Source organism: Myotis yumanensis, unplaced genomic scaffold, assembly GCF_028538775.1.
Source record: "Myotis yumanensis isolate MYYU_CA2020_CCGP unplaced genomic scaffold, mMyoYum1.0.hap1 SCAF_15, whole genome shotgun sequence".
Classification (NCBI taxonomy): domain Eukaryota; kingdom Metazoa; phylum Chordata; class Mammalia; order Chiroptera; family Vespertilionidae; genus Myotis; species Myotis yumanensis.
In genome coordinates, this window is record NW_027223766.1 from 28,804,250 (window position 1) to 28,825,169 (window position 20,920).

A 20,920-nucleotide genomic window follows, 5' to 3' on the forward strand; every position below is an offset into this window, starting at 1 on the left:
ATTTTCTTTTTTGAAAGAGAAACTAATGAAGTCAAAACAAAATCATAAAACCTAACCCACAGTTTTGCTGCTTCAGAGAGAGATTGACTCTCTTCCCAACTTGTTAGGCCCCTTGGCATTTACTATAAGAATGAGGAGGATTGAATTTCATGTAGCATAGTGCGATCTCTCCAAAGTTGGGAGGAACATTTGCATTATTCTGATTTTCACCCTCACTTGCAACCAGTACAGAATTGCATGACAATTTAAAACTTGTCTAGATCATTCAGATACAGACTTTTTTAAAGCAATTTTATGGGGAGCTGATTTGTTTGTGCTTGTTTCAATCCTCCAAGTAATGAAAATGATTATTGCTATCTACAAAAGAGGTGAGAGTGTCTTTGAGCAAAGGCTTCACAGAGAACATAATTACAAAGCTGTCACTTCCATAATAGCTTGACCATGACATAGCTACAAAGTACTACAGTGAGTGTTTCAAATACAGAAGGAGCCGCTAGCCCCACATTCAGGACTAGCCCTCTGGAAAGTTATAGAGAAAGTTCAGTTGGCTTCCGCATACCATCATTTTCCACTCTGCCCCCTTTCTCTGAACTTGGATAAACATGGTTGTCAAGAAGCCTGGATTCTGTGACCTTGTTCAATCACTTCCCTCCAGAAGTTAGATTTTTCACCTTTGAAATGAGTGGTTGAAGGAAATAACCTCTAAATTCCTTCCAGATTACGAATCCTTTGATCATTCGTTGGTTCATATACTTAACAAGGATAATTTTGGTTTCTGTTTTTCCTCTATATCTAGTTCTTCCATGCCCACTAAAATTGCCTGTGGTCTTTTCTATTTGGGGGACCCAAATTCTCTCGCTACTCTAGTTCTTTCACGAGGGAAAGCCTCTTCAAGTTCTTCTTGTCCCACCCCATGTATGCCTCCTCTTTGGGGCCCTCTTCTCTGCTGGATGGTGGACTATTAATAATTCTTGTTGGAGCTGTGGTGGGCTGTTTCTGTTTCCTGCGACCCACAAGGGAAAATGACAGGTTCTTGAGCGGAGGAGCTGGGGATTAAGAAATTAAAGAAAGAGGGAGAACCAAGATGGCGGCGTAGGGAGCAGACCTGTGTGTGCTGCTCTCTCACAGCATCATTGAAACTATCAACTATGAAGTAAACAAACGCCACTCAGAACCATGGGGAAGTTGGCCCAGTGGGAGATCTACAACTGGAAGAAAAGAAAGAAGCGCAGTGAGACTGAGTGGGAGCTACGGAGGCACCAAAACCAGAGGTACGCAGTCACACGCCACGCGGGCTGCAAATGGATTCTCGGTTTTTTACGAACTCTCGAATCCTCTGGGCTTGCTCGGGGCGGGTCTCTGAGGCCCCAGATCCCACAGGGAGAGGCGGCCACGGCCTTGCAGTGGTCGGAGAGCGAGGGAAGCTCTGACACGCGGCTGCTCGCCGGCACTGAGGGACAAGAAGTCCTGGTGTCCCGGGGAGGCGAGGGGCGCGGAGACGCCGCCATGGCTATTTCCTCCACGCTGGCGACTCCCTGTGACCCCGCCGTGCCCTCAGGGCTGTGCCAGAGGCACAAGAGGGAATGACTGTGCTTTTACAAACTCTCAAATCCACTGAGCTGGTTCGGGCAGGTCTCTGAGGCCCCAGGCCCCAAGGCGAGAGACAGCACGGCCTTCCAGCAGTCAGAAAGCGAGGGAGGCTCTGGCGCTCGGCTGCTCGCCGGCACTGGGGGACGCAAAGTCCTGGTGTCCTGGATAGGCAAGGGGCCACTGAGTCTCCGCCCCGGCGACTCCCTGTGACCCCGCCCTACGCAATTTACATTCCCATCTGGGCTGTGCCAGACTCACAAGTAGAAACGCCTTTGCTTCTGCAAACTTTCAAATCCACTGAGCTGGTTCAGGCGGGATCATGAGGCACCAGACCCTACGGGGAGAGGCAGCACGGCCTTGCAGCCATCAGAAAGCGAGGGAGACTCTGTTGCACAGCTGCTCGCTGGCACTGGGGGACACAAAGCCCTGGCAGAGATTCAAGGGGCCGCGGAGACTCAGCCAGTGCTATTTGCTCCACCATGGCGACTTCCTGAGACTCAGCCCTAACCAATTTACATCCCCATCCAAGCTGTGCCAGGTGCACAAAAAGACCCACCTGCGCTTTTGCAGCCTATCCCAACAAATTGCAGACTTCAACTGCTCGCAGCCATGGGAGACACACTCAAGAAGCAGACCCAGGAGAACCAGGATGGCGGCATAAGGAAGAGACCTGTGCGTGCTACCTCACACAACAACATCGAAACTACCAAATATCAGACAAACACCTATCATACAGAACCATGGGAAAGTTGGCCCAGTGGAAGCTCTACAACTGGAAGGAGAGAAAGAACATTGAGACTGAGTAGGATGTGACACCAAGTACAGAGCCCAACCCAACAAACTGCAGATTTCAACTCCTCGCATAGAAAGAAGCGCATTGAGACTGAGTAGGATGTGCAGAGGCACCAAGTACAGAGCCCATCCCAGCAGGCTGCAGATTTCAGCTCCTTGCATCTGGGAGGGACGCAATCGGGGGGCAGAGTCGGGTCCGGGGCCGGCCAGGGCTGGGCCTGACTGGGCTGGCACTGTGGAACTGCTGTACCAGCAAGCGCACAAACATGCCCACTGGTCCCAGTCTCTTGTGGGGCGCTGGGGGACAGCAGACAGGCAGTCTGTGCACTTGGTGGAGGGCAGGAGTGCTGGATGTTCAACCACCAGGAACGCCTGGAGATTTTGTCTGGTGGGGAGCCACCGGCAGGGGACAGAGGGCCAAACTTCCTGTTTCCCCAGTAAGGCTGGGATGGCCCCGGTGAGGTCGGGATGGCCCCGGTGAGGTTGAAACGGCCCCGGTGTGGTAGGGACTACCCCGGTCAGGTTGAAACGGCCCCGGTGTGGTAGGGACGACCCCGGTGAGGTTGAAACGGCCCCCGTGAGGTAGGGACGACCCCAGTCAGGTCGAAACGGCCCCGGTGTGGTAGGGACGACCCCAGTCAGGTTGAAACAGCCCCGGTGTGGTAGGGACAACCCCGGTGAGGTTGAAACGGCCCCCGTGAGGTAGGGACGACCCCGGTGAGGTTGAAACGGCCCCCGTGAGGTAGGGACGACCCCGGTGAGGTTGAAACGGCACCCGTGAGGTAGGGACGACCCCGGTGAGGTTGAAACAGCCCCGGTGTGGTAGGGACGACCCCGGTGAGGTTGAAACAGCCCCGGTGTGGTAGGGACAACCCCGGTGAGGTTGAAACGGCCCTGGTGAGGTCGGGACGGCCCCGGTGAGGTTGAAACGGCCCCCGTGAGGTAGGGACGACTCCGGTGAGGTTGAAACGGCCCCCGTGAGGTAGGGACGACCCCGGTCAGGTTGAAACAGCCCCGGTGTGGTAGGGACAACCCCGGTGAGGTTGAAACAGCCCCGGTGTGGTAGGGACAACCCCGTTGAGGTTGAAACGGCCCTGGTGAGGTCGGGACGGCCCCGGTGAGGTTGAAACGGCCCCCGTGAGGTAGGGACGACCCCGGTGAGGTTGAAACGGCCCCCGTGAGGTAGGGACGACCCCAGTCAGGTCGAAACGGCCCCGGTGTGGTAGGGACGACCCCGGTCAGGTTGAAACGGCCCCGGTGTGGTAGGGACAACCCCGGTGAGGTTGAAACGGCCCCCGTGAGGTAGGGACGACCCCGGTGAGGTTGAAACGGCCCCCGTGAGGTAGGGACGACCCCGGTGAGGTTGAAACGGCCCCCGTGAGGTAGGGACGACCCCGGTGAGGTTGAAACGGCCCCCGTGAGGTAGGGACGACCCCGGTGAGGTTGAAACAGCCCCGGTGTGGTAGGGACAACCCCGGTGAGGTTGAAACGGCCCCGGTGTGGTAGGGACAACCCCGGTGAGGTTGAAACGGCCCTGGTGAGGTCGGGACGGCCCCGGTGAGGTTGAAACGGCCCCCGTGAGGTAGGGACGACTCCGGTGAGGTTGAAACGGCCCCGGTGTGGTAGGGACAACCCCGGTGAGGTTGAAACAGCCCCGGTGTGGTAGGGACAACCCCGTTGAGGTTGAAACGGCCCCGGTGTGGTAGGGACAACCCCGTTGAGGTTGAAACGGCCCTGGTGAGGTCGGGACGGCCCCGGTGAGGTTGAAACGGCCCCCGTGAGGTAGGGACGACCCCGGTGAGGTTGAAACGGCCCCCGTGAGGTAGGGACGACCCCAGTCAGGTCGAAACGGCCCCGGTGTGGTAGGGACGACCCCGGTGAGGTTGAAACGGCCCTGGTGAGGTCGGGACGACCCCGGTGAGGTTGAAACGGCCCCCGTGAGGTAGGGACGGCCCCGGTCAGGTTGAAACGGCCCCGGTGAGGTCGGGACAACCCCGGTCAGGTTGAAACGGCCCCGGTGTGGTAGGGACAACCCTGGTGAGGTTGAAACGGCCCTGGTGTGGTAGGGACAACCCCGGTGAGGTTGAAACGGCCCTGGTGAGGTCGGGACGGCCCCGGTGAGGTTGAAACGGCCCCCGTGAGGTAGGGACGACCCCGGTGAGGTTGAAACGGCCCCCGTGAGGTAGGGACGACCCCAGTCAGGTCGAAACGGCCCCGGTGTGGTAGGGACGACCCCGGTGAGGTTGAAACGGCCCCCGTGAGGTAGGGACGACCCCGGTGAGGTTGAAACGGCCCCCGTGAGGTAGGGACGGCCCCGGTCAGGTTGAAACGGCCCCGGTGAGGTCGGGACAACCCCGGTCAGGTTGAAACGGCCCCGGTGTGGTAGGGACAACCCTGGTGAGGTTGAAACGGCCCTGGTGTGGTAGGGACAACCCCGGTGAGGTTGAAACGGCCCCCGTGAGGTAGGGACGACCCCGGTCAGGTTGAAACGGCCCCGGTGTGGTAGGGACAACCCCGGTGAGGTTGAAACGGCCCCGGTGTGGTAGGGACAACCCCGTTGAGGTTGAAACGGCCCTGGTGAGGTCGGGACGGCCCCGGTGAGGTTGAAACGGCCCCCGTGAGGTAGGGACGACCCCGGTGAGGTTGAAACGGCCCCCGTGAGGTAGGGACGACCCCAGTCAGGTCGAAACGGCCCCGGTGTGGTAGGGACGACCCCGGTGAGGTTGAAACGGCCCCCGTGAGGTAGGGACGACCCCGGTGAGGTTGAAACGGCCCCCGTGAGGTAGGGACGGCCCCGGTCAGGTTGAAACGGCCCCGGTGAGGTCGGGACAACCCCGGTCAGGTTGAAACGGCCCCGGTGTGGTAGGGACAACCCTGGTGAGGTTGAAACGGCCCTGGTGTGGTAGGGACAACCCCGGTGAGGTTGAAACGGCCCCCGTGAGGTAGGGACGACCCCGGTGAGGTTGAAACGGCCCCCGTGAGGTAGGGACGGCCCCGGTCAGGTCGAAACGGCCCCGGTGTGGTAGGGACAACCCCAGTCAGGTGAAACGGCCCGGGTGTGGTAGGGACAACCCCGGTGAGGTTGAAACGGCCCTGGTGAGGTCGGGACGACCCCGGTGAGGTTGAAACGGCCCCCGTGAGGTAGGAACGACCCCGGTGAGGTTGAAACAGCCCCCGTGAGGTAGGGACGACCCCGGTGAGGTTGAAACGGCCCCCGTGAGGTAGGGACGACCCCAGTCAGGTCGAAACAGTCCCGGTGTGGTAGGGACAACCCCAGTCAGGTTGAAACAGCCCCGGTGTGGTAGGGACAACCCCGGTGAGGTTGAAACGGCCCCCGTGAGGTAGGGACGGCCCCGGTCAGTCGAAACGGCCCCGGTGTGGTAGGGACAACCCCGGTCAGGTGAAACGGCCCCGGTGTGGTAGGGACAACCCCGGTGAGGTTGAAACGGCCCTGGTGAGGTCGGGACGACCCCGGTGAGGTTGAAACGGCCCCCGTGAGGTAGGGACGGCCCCGGTCAGTCGAAACGGCCCCGGTGTGGTAGGGACAACCCCGGTCAGGTGAAACGGCCCCGGTGTGGTAGGGACAACCCCGGTGAGGTTGAAACGGCCCTGGTGAGGTCGGGACGACCCCGGTGAGGTTGAAACGGCCCCCGTGAGCTGGGAACGACCCCGGTGAGGTTGAAACGGCCCCCGTGAGGTAGGGACGGCCCCGGTGAGGTTGAAACGGCCCTGGTGAGGTTGAGACTACTCCAGTGAGGTTGGGACAAATAAAGGGGACCAGTATGGACTGATGAACAGGGGTAGATACAGAAGCAGAGCAACAATGAACAGAATGTTAAACTACAGTGGGAAGCCTGGGGAGGGTTGGGGGGGGGGCGATTAAGAGACCAACTGAAGGACTTATATGCATGTATATAAGATTAACCAATGGACACAAGACACGGGGCGGGGGGGGGCGGGGGGGTAGGGGCCGGGGGAATGTCAAGGGGGGGAAAAAAGGAGACATATGTAATACTCTTTGTAATACTTTAAGAAATAAAAATTATTAAAATATAAAAAAAAAAAGAAATTAAAGAAAAAAAAATAATCCTTGTTGAAGGATATTAATGGCTTAATGTGCTGCCTCCCACAGGTAGCACACCTTATGTATATAGGGGCCTTACAGGTACAATACCTTTGCCATTATCTTCTCCCTTCTTCTCCTTGAAAAGAGACATAGTAGAAATTTCAATTGAATGAATAAGTTATATTTTGGCACTGGTGCAGCACTATTACCATGTGTAAGCAGCTGCCAACTTCACATGGTAAGTAATTACTTCAGTAATTTATTGAGAATTTAATTAAAGATTCTCTGCCCCTAAAACAGATGCAAATTATTCTCTCATGTTTGGAATTTCTCAGGTGATTTGAATGCTTAAGAGAGTGTGGGCTAGTCCAAAATTGCTAGACTATAGTCTCAGTGGTGACAGGAACCATATCTGTGTTGAGCTTCCCTTCTCCTCGTGTGCCTCATGCCATGTCTAGCAGGGATTAGGCCCTTGAAACAAGTGAGAAGGCATCTTACAATTTTGTAAATGAATGAGATAAACAAATCTTAGTAGTTTCATGAAACTCTGATATAAAAGTTGGGTGGAATCCACTGCAATTCTTACCTCTCAGATATCAGTACTTCAAATTAATAATCCTAGTTACTTTAATTCTGTGTTCTTTTTTACCGTGTTTTTTACACATTGGCAAGGCTGCCTGCTTTTACATCTAGTCTGGATAAGGCTCACAAGATTACAAATTAATGATTTTACCCAAAGGAAGTTGTGCATGGCAAGTTGTCTAAAATAAAATGAGCATTTCTGAGTTGACCACTGTTGCACATTATTCATGGAAACTAGCCTTCTCATAGAATATTAAAACATGTATGACTTAGTATAGCAAGCTTATTTTTTTTTTTTTTTTGGAACTGATGTACTTTGTACCATAGAATTAAGTGACATTATTCAAGACTAAAAGGGTTAACCTCTAATAAGAGAAAAACAAAAATGTGAAGGGAGGCAGTTATAGAACTTTGACTAGGAAGGGGCCACCATACAGGAACAAGCCTTTAAAGTAGGCAGAGCCATCCATTCACTAAGCCCAGCACATACAAACAGAGTACCACTCTCCCTTCATGTGTCAGGCAATGAGGGTGACACCAAGAAAATTCTGGTATATATCATGCTCCCAAGGAGTTCACAATCTGGTGGGGGAGCTAAACTATAAAAAGATAAGCCTTGTAAGGGAAATTATCAGATGACCAAAAGCCAGGATTCTCTCCAAGGGTCTGGCAATCAGGAGATATAGAGGTGGCCCATTTTCTGGAGAGCTTTCAGTCAAATGCTGTCTAGAAATGTCAAATAGATATCATGAGTGCTGCCAGTTCCCACTTCCACGCCCATGGCAGACACCAATAAATGATGATGACACTTTCCCAAGATAAGCCTAGAATGAGACCTCAGGCTTCTTTGCAAGACATCATTTCAGGCAACACTACCAATCAAAGTTGGCCAACAAAATAAAAAGTTATATTCCATCCTAGGTAAGTGATTGTCCCAGTTCCACTGAGAAAACTTGGTAATTTGCAGTCTTGCTGGCTCTTCTAAATGGGAGGTACTCCCAAGATCACACTGAAAAGACTTGGAGACTGAAAGGGATCTGGGAGTAGAGGACAGGGGACATCAAGGATGATTGGGTCATCTAACCCATGTTAATGGGAGGATGTCAATGCCATTAAGACATAATAGCTATAGAATAAACAGGCTGTTGAGGAGTAGCTGCATTATAAGTTTGAGGTCCTAACATGACACCTAAATGAAGATGGAGATATTTACCCAAACTCATAATGTTTCTCCACAACTGAATCATTTCCAGTTTTTTGTGTTTTTTTAAAAATATATTTTATTGATACTTTACAGAGAGGAAGGGAGAGGGATAGAGAGTTAGAAACATCGATGAGAGAGAAACATCGATCAGCTGCCTCCTGCACACCTCCTACGGGGGATGTGCCCGCAACCCAGGTACATGCCTTTGACCGGAATCGAACCTGGGACCTTTCAGTCCACAGCCTGACGCTCTGTCCACTGAGCCAAACCGGTTAGGGCCATTTTCAGTTTTTTATCTTAGTAATTGGCACTGTCATTCATTCAGTTGTCTAAGCCAGCAACCTAAACAATATCCTTGACACATTTCTCTTCCCCAACCCTCATAGTTAATCCATCATGAAGTCATATCAGTTCTATTTTTATACATTTTTCTAATCCAGGTACTTTATACCATTTCCACCACCAGATATTGCATGAGACATACTTACATTAAGAAAATTTATTCATTGTTTATCTATCTGAAAGTCAAATTTAATTGGGCATCCTATATTTTTATTTGCTAAATCTAGCAATCCTAGTCCCAAAATAGTCTCATTCAAAAAAGGCAAAAATAGGTCATCCGGTTGGATTGGACTATGGGTGGATTTTTAATTTTGTCAGTATATGGTAATAAGACTCTAGAGACAAATGTACATTTATTTGACCTGCATAGCACCTTGCATATTTAAATGACTTTTAAAAAAATTAGTTGAGCAAGGTCAAACCTCAGAATATTTTGTGAAGTATAGATAAAGTGTACAGTCAAAGACAAAATGTTTTCTCTAGTTTGACATTAGCTGACTCTTCTCCTAAAACTTTGATAACAATATTATTCCCCTAGGAAAAGCCGACGTGCTGAAATTCTTCACATATTTTGTAAATTTATGTGTTACTGAAAAACTGAAACCTAGCCAACATGAGAGAGATTGTCAGGTTCCCTCAGAGCTTAGTGGAATACTATATCAAGCATGACCTGTTTTTGAAATGAGATTTCAAGAAAAACTGCAGAACACCTTCCTTGGTTTCTTTTCCATTAACTGCTCACACTTGATACCTTCCTTAGATGACCTCATGAGCTCCCACCATGGCAACCAGATTCCCAAATCTGCATTTCTTACCTGGGAATGTAGTTTCAGGTAATAGAATTGACTCTGGCTAAGGATCTAGGGTGCTCACATATTCTTTGAAGAGTTCAGAGAGCTACACTAAGAAGCTCAGCACCCAGCCACATTGTGAGGGCTGTTCTAGAAAAAAATACCACTGTTGTCACCATTTAACCATCCCAGGGCCCACATAGCTGCCTCCGTTTGCACCAGTGACAAGTTGGGACTGACCAAGCTCTGCCCCTCTGGCTGTTAAGAACTGGATGGATGCCTCCACCGCTATAGGTATCAAGATGGAATCCATACACACTTACTTCCTCACATTGCCTCCATCAGAATTGCCGTTTCCAGTGAGTGGCTCTGTGCCCCAGCAGCAAGGGAGGCTGGGAACATGGATTCTGGCTTCTACCTTGGAGAAGCTCAACTCATAATTGGGAAAACTTTCCAAATACACAGGATGGGTGTTGAAAGATATTGAGCAGTGATCAACATGAACGACATTCCTACTCTTGAACACACCACACTTTACACGCATCCTACTAAATAAAACACAATGATTAAGACACAGGCTTTGGAGTCCGATGAACTTGGCTTTCAGTTCTAGCTTTGCCTCTTATTGACTAGAACACTGAGTTTTAACCGGTATGCTGCTGCTGCATACTGCTGTGATGCAAGAATTTTTAAAACATGAAATACTGGACTATTTAGTTAGGGGCATTGATCTCTATGCCCTTAGATTGTCAAGTAAAAAACTGACAACACAACAATAGATCTCTGGTGTGAATGCCTCAAGTTGTATTTTATTGGTTATGTTGCATAGTAAGGTTGCATCTGATTGGTTAATTTTTGGTACCAGAAATCCTTATATACAAGTATAGGCACCTGATTTTTTAAAAAGCCACTTTGGAGCAAAAAGGGTAGGTAATTACTAGTATTATTATTTATTTTGTAAATCAATCCAAATTATTCCCATTTCTTTGCCAGATTGGCAAAAAATATTACTTTTTTTTTTGCTGTGCCACAGAATTTTAGTAATTAGTTTATGTGTGCCATGAGATGAAAAGGGTTGAACATCGCTGATCGCTGGCCTAGAAGATTGGACAAGCTAGCCCCTCTGAGGCGCCATCTTCTTGTCTGTGAAATAGGACCATTAACACCATTCACCTCATAGGATGGTGGTAAGAATACAATGAGAAAAGCAGACACGTTTGGAGGTGGCATTTATATCCCCACAGGACAAGTTCTTTTCTAATCATTTTCTGATTACATTGCAAGGAAATTGGAAATTATAGAAAAGGGGAACAGTGGAAATAAAATTAAAATCCTACCATCTAGAGATAGCCATTGCTAACAGCAGGCCATATCTTTGTCTTTTGGGAGGTATTTTTAATAAACCATAGGAATCACAGATTTATGGAAATAGAAGCAACTGGAATGACCAAGGGGTGTGGATTTCCTTTGACCCCCGGTGGTTACATAAGCCCACAGGCCCCATCCTCCTGACCCCCTTCCTCAGTGTTTTCTCTCCCTTCACATTGGAGGGGAAAGGGCTCTTGAAACCTTTGTTGGCAGGTTGTGACTTTTGTTTTATTTATTAATTTTGCTGTAAGAGGCTTTGAGTTTTGTGTGTCAGCCCCAAGCAGGAGGAGTAGAGAGGCCTGGGAGGTAGTATTTGGCTCTGTGGGTGCCTTTGAGAGAGGGAGAGGGGAAGAAAATTACTTCTTTATTGTGAGGTTTGCCAAATGGTCTCTGAGAAGCTGTGATATCATTCAGACCCCGTGCCAAGCAGGATGGAACGGCTCATCTTGGCAGACATCTAGAGCGAATGTGTGATTCCTCGGGGTTGGTGTGAGCCTTTATCAGAGAGACTTCCATAGGCAGTGTTTACATAACCGTGGTGGAGGGTGAGAATCAACACAGCTGTGGCATTGCCCTAAATATTTCTATTCAGCAGGGAATTAAAAGAGAACTTTATCGCTGAACTACAGATAAACACAATTCATCAAGCGGTGGTCAGTTCAACTGGGGAACAAAATAGGAGCTATAAAAGGCTGGCCTGCTGGAAATAGCTGCAATCAGCCAGCCTGACTTCATTGCTCCTCCATTCCTTCCTTCCCTCCCTTCTTTTTCTCAGTTCCAGAAATATAGGACTCATCAGCTGGCAAGCAAGCTGTCTAGATTTATTATTATTTTTTTTTTTATGCCAAGAAGGTGGTGGAAGGCACTCTGATTACTGAGCACAGGCCTGCTATGGGCCAGAGTGCCTCCAGGTGCTGCCTAGGTGACCCTCATGTCAGAAAGGCCCCCTTTTTTTTCTGGGTTATAGAATTGAATTGGGTGAGAGTAAGATTGATTTATTTATTTTGCCAAGGAGAAGCTGTTTTAACGGCAATGTGTGTTGAAATGATATCATGACCACCACAGTTCTAAGTGATCCGCATCTTAGAAGATACCTCTAGCATCCGTGTATTTTAAACAGTAGTGCAGTCCCCACTCAGCTATGCACAGGGACAGCGATTTTCAACTGGCGTGCCTTCAAGAATTTTTAAAACGTGCAATACCTGACTTACTTAGGCAGGAGCACTGACCTCTTTTCCCTTGGATTGTCAAATAAAAAATGACAACAGCCAACACAATAGCTATCCAGTATGAATGAATCAAAATTTTACCTTTTTTTGTGTGTGTGAGATTGGCAAAACATGAACTTTTTGGTGTGGCGCAGAATTTTAGTAATTAGTTCATGTGTGTTGTGAGATGAAAATAGCTGCACAGGAAGATAGGTACATGGCACATTAGTTTTCTAGGATTTTCATATCATAGTGGGCACCCACTGGAAAGCTTGAAACAACAGAAATGTATCATCTTTCAGTTTTGGAGGCCAGAAGTAGGAGATTAAAGAGTTGACAGGATTGGTTCTTTCTGGAGACTTTGAGGAAAAAACCATCCCATCCTTTTCTCCTGGCTTCTGGTGGTTGGTGGATCCTTGGCATTTTGTGGCCTGTAGAGGCATCACTCCAATCTCTACTCCATCTTCCCATTGCCTTCTTCTCTGTGTCTCTGTGTGTCTTTCCGGCTCTTCGAATGATACTTTCATTGGATTTAGGGGGAGGGGGAATGGGGGAGGGGACAGAGATACTATTCAACCTACTACACAAGGGGAGCTTCTTGGGGAAAGGGACCATGTACCCTCCTTGCCTTTGTGGCACCCAATGCATGCTAAACACGTGCGAGTATCCTGGAATGCTCACAAATACAGCCTAGCTTTGTGCACCTGTGTAAAGAAATTGCTGCATGTTTCCAACTTTAATTTGGAATGCAGGAGATTTACTTATTCTCTGTTTCAATATGCAGGCCTTTATCTCTTTGCTAATAGTGTAGCTAAGAGAGAGCCTCGATAAATACAAAATACAATACAAAAGCATTGTCTTCATGAATGTTTCTTTCCCCAGTGACTGAGCCAACATAAGAGTCTTAAAATGCCAAAAGCATAGATAACTACTAACAGGATTATAAGTCACAGAGCACTTTCACAATTATGATCTCAGTTGATGCTCTGGTAACCCTGAAGGTTATACTAGTATTATCACCTTCACTATAATCATCATTATCACTTTTATCATCATTGTCCCTATTTTATAGGAAATAAAGAAGCTCAAGGCTCCTAGAAAATAAGTGACCTATTTGTGGTGTCTGAGTTAGGACATTTAGTTGTATTGGACAGTAATCCAACCTAAACTGGCTTAAGCATAAAGGGTAACATAGAAGCAAAATGCAAAAATATACTGAGCGTCAAGGTATGAACTCTGGATCCAGGCCTCTCATCTCTCATCTCTCCTATTCTTCCCTCTTGATAGCAACAGTGAATCCATGATTATATCTGACCCTCAGTACTTATAATGAGAAAAAAAAGTCTCCTTAAACATGACCCCTCCAGAAATCCTGGGCCTGTATCTCCACAGCCCAAATTGGATCACACCTACAACCTTCAAACCATCAAGTCCCCCGAACACATGGACTGAAAATGGACATAAGGCCTCTTACTAGAAAAGAGAGGAATGCAAACTGGACAGGCAGAACCACAGATGTCCATGAGGAAGCAAAGTTTATAAATGACAGAACTTGGACTTGAGACAAGGTTATATTAACCAACAGGCCAGTTCTGTTCTTTCTCCTCCTCCTCCTCCTCTTCTGTTCAAACACAGTGAATACACAGTGGGTACACATGGAACAAAATTCAGAAGATACAAAGTCATTCAGTGAAAAGTCTCCATTCTGAACTTGTCCTCCTGTCACTCAATCACCTTCGTAATTGAAGCCACCTGTATACCTCTCCAGGCATAGTCTCCACGTTTCCCAGCATTCATATAGATCATTTTTACATCGAGGGTATGATATTGTTCTCACTGTTCTGCCCCGTGCTTTTTTCACTTCCACTGTATTAGGCATTTTTGGTTCCCTGACTTGAATGACTTAACCACTGAGCCACAGAGGTGTTTTCATATACCACTTAGATATCTTTCCACTCTGGAGTTTTTCTCATTTTCCTTTCTTCTCCTCCCTCCTACTCCCTCTCTTCTTTTTACTTCATTTCCTTATTTTTATCTCCTTCCATACTTTTACAAATTGCAGTAATTGTTGAAGTGGAAACTGCCTTTTTAAAAGAATGCATTACATGAAATATTTAACCCTACAAAAAGGCTTCTTTTGGAGTAGCTGTCAGCAAAATACTTTAGAAGGATGAAACCATTTCCCATTTCTTTTCACCCCTATGGTCACTGGTTAGCTCTGGCAGTTGAGTGAGTAAAGGGACTTCAATAGATTGTTGTAGCTCTTGTTATGGCCACAACTCATATCAACTTGTGCTCCTGGCATGAGCCTCAAATAGTTCTCTTAGGTAAAACAAATAGGTAGATGGAATAAGGGGCAATGTATTATCAGGTTTGTCCCAGATCTTTCAGTATCTCACAAAAGACTCATGCATCTCTTCCCAAAGTTATATTTTTCCATTCCAGGAAGTTGTTAGAAATAGCCCTTGCAGAACTCTTTCCCCCTGGAGCTTGCATTTTCCTCCAAGTCCAAGTACTCTGAAAAAGAGTTGAACAAGAGCCCAACCTGGAGGATTCTCCCTACCTTGATGGTCTGCTACCATTTTATTGTACACAAATTTGCAAAGACTGTTCATTGCAAACTAGCATATAAACTAGAATTGATCAAGATCAGCTTAGCATTGTGACATCTTATGTGTATATTATCACCTTTAGTCTTTCCAGTAACCTTGAGAGGCAAATGTATTGAGCCATTTTACAGATAAGCAAATCGAGGCTGAGGGAGATTAAGTAGCTTGCTGATGGCCTCATAGCCAAGGAGTGTTAGAGCCACACTGAATCCTAAAATCCTTGTGCTTGACAACTACCTCCTGGCCCGTGTGCTTTAAATTGGTGAGAAAATGGGAAGAACTACTCCACAGCCAGGCCAGGAATGGAGCATCTTTTTCTGTCCTTCATACTCTAGGAAGTGTGTCACTGGATCACATTTTGGTAAAATGAGATTAAATGACAAATTAAACCAAGGTGTCTGTATTTGAGATTTTTGCTTGGTAATGTGCTCAGATTATATATATATTTTTAAATCACTGCTTGACCTTGTCTATGATCTTGAGTTGTCACTCAGTCACTCAGAGGTTCTGGGAACTTTGGTGCTACCAGGTACAAACTGTTACCTTTAGATAGTAGAGCTCATTGGTGTTAAAAGGAAAAGTTTATACTCCTGTTCCTTCTCTCCCCGCCCCTTTGGGGGGGGGGGGGAGGAAGATGTAGATTGCTGAATTCTTAATTTATTTCTTGCACAAATAATTGACATCTTTTTTGTGCCATACCAGCCAACAGTTCTTAATTCACCATCATTTCTGGTGCTTTCATGCTGCTCCCATATGCTGTCAATGAGAGGTCCTTTCTCATCTCTCCTGTTGTCCCTGACCCCTAGCTTGAATCCACATTCTCTCTCACTTTATAACTTGGAGCTGCGGCTAATCAGAAGGAATAGGCTTCTTCATCACCCAAATCTATAGGCACTTTATAAGCTGCTGGTTACAGCCACAAACACTCACCCTCCCTTTACATTTGGAACAGACTCCTTCCAGAATATTACTTCATTCTAAGCTTTTCCATGATGGTTTCAAGATATGTCCTCAAATTCTTTGATTCCCTTTCTTTCAAGAGGTGAAGCCTCACTCCCCTCCTTGTGATGTGCATTGGACTTAGTGACTCACTTCTAACAAAAAGAATGAACCAGAAGTGATGGTATCTGACCTTGGAGACCAAGTCACAAAAGGAACTGTAGTTCCTTCTTGCTCTCTGGGGAAAGAAACCATGCCATGCCATGAGGGCACTCACACAGCCTCCAGAGAAGGCCAAGGGACGAGGGGCTGAGGGCTTCTGCTGACAGCCATGTGAGTGCCCCACCTGGGGCATGGATCCTCGGCCTAGTCAAGGCTTCAGATGCCTGAGGCCCCTGTTGACATCCTGACTGCCAACTGACAGGAAGCTCTGGAGCCAGACCCACCCCATTCAGCCACGCTGAAGTTCATGATGCACAGACTATGAGATAACAAATGTTCGAAGTTTTAATCCACTTAATTCTGGAGGAATTTGTTACTCAGCAATTCATTACTAATACACAACAGAACCTTCTGTTGTATTGCCCTTCTTGTCATAATCACCGTTAGGCATAGCTTTAAAAATAAAATAAAAAAATAGATAGATAGATAGATAGATAGATAGATAGATAGATAGATAGAATTGAGAGGGAGAGAAGATTGATTTGTTGATTTGTTGTTCCTCTCATTGATGCATTCATTTGGTTGATTCTCTTATGTGCCCTGACCAGGGATCGAACCTGCAACCTTGGCATATCAGGACAAAGCTCTTACCAACTGAGCTACCCGGCCATAGCTAGGCATAGCTTTTTGGGGGTTTGAGCTTGGGCTTACAGAGGCCTGCCATGATCCTTCATCTGTATAATTTGTGGAACATTTAAAGCATATACACAGGCCTCACCCTGTAGAAATCTTACTCAACAGATGGGTCAAGCATCTGTATTTAATTAAATAATTTTTTAAAAAATGATTCAAGGGTTTTGAAGAATGCTTTTGAGTGAGAACTTGTGCTTTTTTCACTATAAAAAGCCACAGGCCTCTCTATTTTGTGTCCTCCGTGTTCTTTGAGACTGAATTGGGCGAGGTCACCTCACTTTTCAGTATAGCCACTTCAGACACTGGGAACCCAGCAAACAAACAAGCTCAGTGCTTTTCCTATGAACCCATGAGCAGCCTTCTCTAGCCTGAATTGCAGCAGATTTACCCTGAAGGCTGATTGCAAAGCCTCGCCCCTGGAATTCCTAATGCAGTGGGTCCAGCATGGGGACATTTCTAGTAAGTTTCCAGGTGATGCTGTTACTGCCACAGATGGTCTGTGACCACACTCAGAACCACCACTGAAAAGCACTGGGCCTGGTGTGTAAACTCTGCCTCAGAAATTGCCCAGATCCTCACTATACTGCAAGCCACAATAACAAATAAAAACAAACAAAATCTCATTCATTTTGCCCGAGACAAAAGTAATCCACAGCGACAGAAATCCTAGTAGTGCTTATTTGGGGCCATAACAACTGGAAAGGGAATGTAAAGGGACCTTCGGGGATGCTTGGAACATTCTAGTTCTTGATCTGAGTGGTGATTCCACCAAGGTGTTCCCTTTGCAAAAATCCTTTTGAGCTGTACACGGTAATTTGGGCACTTGTCTATGTTATACTTAAAATCGTCCTTAAAAGTAATAGTAATGATAAATGCTGTCGAAAACCTGGGCCTCCTCTTCACTATACCTCTGTTTACAAGTTGGCTTTCCCCCAGGGGTACGCTGGAAACCCAACAAAGAAAATATTTTTTTCTTTTTTGCTCACATCAGTTGTTTATGTATGTGTCTGTGGGTGATACCTGGGGAGTGGCTGCTTCCCAAGCCAACTTTTTTTTAAAATTCCTCTCCTGAGGACATGCCAAGAGAGAGGAAGGGAGCGAGAAGGAGAAGAGAGAGAGAGAGAGAGAGAGAGAGAAGGGGACAGAGAGAAACATTGATGTGAAAGAAACATCAATCAGTTGCCTTTCATGCGTGCTCCAACTAGGGCTCGAACCCACAACCCAGATATGTGCCCTGACCAGAAATTGAACCAGCAACTCTTCAGTGCACAGTATGATACTCAACCAACTGAGCCTCTCTGGCCAGGCCCAAGCTATCATTTCTTTACAAACAAATCTAGGTCTTCTAAAGAAAATATTGTAAAAGAAATATTTGCCTGTTTTAAATTTCTAGGACAATAGATATCGATGGAATAATTTGAAAAGCACGTTGAGCTCCCATTAATACTTCTCGAGAATCCATTTGTGTTTGGCCATGCAACTTGACCAACAAGTAAGAACTTCCCGAGGGAAGGAAAACTCAGCCTAGATTAACAGCCCATTCCTTTGGAAAGTGCCTAAGAGGCATGGCCTTTTTTTCCTTTGGATGAGGACAAATGCCACCTAAAGAATCCCGTTTCATTACATCAAGCTTTTAGGGTCTCAATGAGGAAGCTTGTTTTGTAAATTTCTTACCAAGAAAACAAAAAAAGACTAATTATTGCTAAAACTGCCCCCAGAGACATTTCACTTTCTGCATCATTCCTTTCCTCCCCTTTAAGTTTATGAGTAAGACGGTCTACTCACTCTAAAAGGTTGGCTTCAAATGTAAACGAGGCCAGGTAACTTGGGACTTGTGATTTTCAGGTGATCTGCAGAATTGTTATTTTGGAGCTCAGGAGCTAAGTAGGACACGTTGGGACACGTTTGCTGGTACTGACTTCACAGCTGTGGAGGACAGTGGCAGCTCTCCTACTGGAGGTCCTCCAGTCTAAAGGAGACACTGTGACACTGTAGTTCATCCAGGAGCTTTTGAGCCTAACCAGTGTCACCAACTGTGTGGCCTTGGGTAAACAGCTTCTTTCTCTCTCCCTCCAAATTACAGTTTTTCCTTCTGTTAAATGGGAATAATAATGTCAGTCAGAAGGTTACTAGGAAAGTTACATAATATAAAATATTTAAACTTTGCCTAGCACATAAGAAATACTCAATGAGGGACAGCCTAATTATTAAGGTATGAAAGGAAATTAATAAATGGACCATTCCATCCAGTGTCAAATTTCCTAATCCCTGTATCTTTCTAATGCAAACATGAATGAATCAGTGGTATTAAAAGACATATATACATGGATGAATAAAATTTTTTTCTCTGCAAAAGTTATCTAAAAATTATAGATGTGGAGAACAGGTTCCTGGTTGTCAGGGGTTTGGGATGGTGGGAGTGAGGGGAGCACTTGTTGCTGGAGGAAGAGCTTTGTGGTGATGAACTAGTCTTGTTCCTTGACCATGGTGGTGGTTACAAGAATCTGCACATCACAGAATACCATAGACCCATACACTTAGATTGCATCAGGTCAGTCTCCTGGCTCTGGTATCCTATATAATAAAAGGCTAATATGCAAATCAACCAAACGGCAGAACGACCGGTCGCTATGATGCGCACTGACCATCAGGGGGCAGATGCTCAATACAGGAGCTGCCCCCGGGTGGTCAGTGTGCTCACACAGGGGTAGCACCACTCAGACAGAAGCCCTGAGCTGGGCTCATTGCTGGCCAGTGCAGCGGTGGAGGTGGTGGGAGCCTCTCCTGCCTCTGTGGCAGTCGGACATCCCCCGAGGGCTCATGGACTGTGAGAGGGCAGAGGCCGGGCTAAGGAACCCCCCAAGTGCACAAATTTCATGCACTGGGCCTCTAGTTGTATTATAAAATACAGGCATGTGACATAAAATATAACCATGATCTGAGAAAGTGGGTGAAAGGGTATACCCAAACCTTTACACTATTTTTGCTACACCATGTTAATCTATAAGTACTTCAAAATAAATAGTCACACACAAAAAGTACCTGAATAGAATTTCCTCCTTTTACCGCAATTACAATATTCAGGTCTCTCACTCTGTATCTCATGTGAACCAGTTAGAGTTCTGGCTTAAGCTTTGGTGTTTGACTTTAAAGGTTAACATTCTCAGTGCATATATCTTCCCATTGTTATCCCTTTCCAGGCCATCTCTATCCTTCATTACATGGGATTTAGTGGTGGTTAAATGTGCCACAGGCAGGATTCTTAAAGAATACAAAGTTTAATCATCATTGATTCTAAAATATTCACAATTAACTCTGAGCAGTAGATTCAATATGTGGCTAGATATTTCCATCTGTTTTCTGCCAGCAGCAGCAAGGATATGAGTATGTGATTAAAATACTCTGTGGGTTGAGAGGTAAGGCAAATTCATATCAGTTCATAGTTTAGAAGTCTTGAAATGAAACTACTAATCAGCCAATCAGCCCTATAAGAGGAAAACCAGACATCCTTAATTCAGGTGATGTGGTGGTTGGATGGCTAGTACTGCACTAATTAATGCCTGGGTCCTTACTAAATGTTTGTGGATGCATGAGTGAGTGAGTAAATGAATGATGGGACCATTATAATAAACCATGTGAAACTGATCAAGTCTAAAGGTAAGAGTAAAGAATTCATTCAACTTGGTGGCTCAGGATTGGAGGAAGCATGATCTACCAGAAAACCTTCTAACCCTTCTCTCTCTGCTTCTCTAGGCAGCTTGAAATCCACTCTCCAGATGCTAAGCACACGGTGATCCTAAGGGGCAAGGACTCAGCCACTGCCCAGGCCTGGTTCAGTGCCATCCACTCCAACGTCAGTGACCTGCTGACCCGAGTGATTGCCGAGGTCAGAGAGCAGCTGGGGAAAACAGGCATTGCTGGCAGCCGAGAGATCAGGCACCTTGGCTGGCTTGCAGAAAAGGTAAGGAAAATGCGGACTACTCCCCCTCCCCCGTCCCCCCCCCCCCCCCTTCAGCTTGCCCCATCATCATCATTTTCCCCAAGGCATGCCCAGCACTTGTGGCAACTACTGAAATCACTTCTCATTCCATAGGCTGATTATTATCTCAGTCACAGTCTGTTTAGGTTTCATGTTGGTATACAACAGGTTTGCATTTGCATTTTACAGGGTCTGTGTCTTAATCAACTTTGATTTTCCACATATACTCCAGTAAATATGTGGTCAGCTGAATGGATGAATGAGTGAGCAAATGGAAGGATAGGTTGATTCTCACCCCACACATGAAGGGCAGGGAAAATAAACTCACAACAGAGCTGTTGCCTTGGGAGGTAAGGAAGTTGAAACTGTTGCTTAAAAGGGTTTGTGTGGGTTTTGCTGAACCTGCTTATCAACAATGCAGATACATCTACAAATAATAGCAATAATAATATCACCCAGGTTGTCTTTGAGCAGCGACTGCATGCTGACTCTTTTCATATATTATCTTATATTTTGTCTGTATTCTTAAGCCAGCAGACCCTGAAAGTCATCACTTATGAGCACCTCTTTTGTGCAAGGCATGGTGTTAGGCAGG

At 46.7% G+C, this 20,920-nt stretch overlaps 1 protein-coding gene across 1 annotated transcript in view; it reads left to right on the forward strand.

Annotated features, from left to right (window-relative positions):
• The window catches only part of SNTB1 (syntrophin beta 1), a 200,012-nt gene that overhangs the window by 118,288 nt on the left and 60,804 nt on the right, over positions 1 to 20,920 (forward strand). The window contains exon 3 of the mRNA XM_070392404.1: positions 20,100 to 20,307. Within this exon, the coding sequence (XP_070248505.1) occupies positions 20,100 to 20,307 (208 nt within the window). The remainder of the gene's footprint in view (positions 1 to 20,099; positions 20,308 to 20,920) is intronic.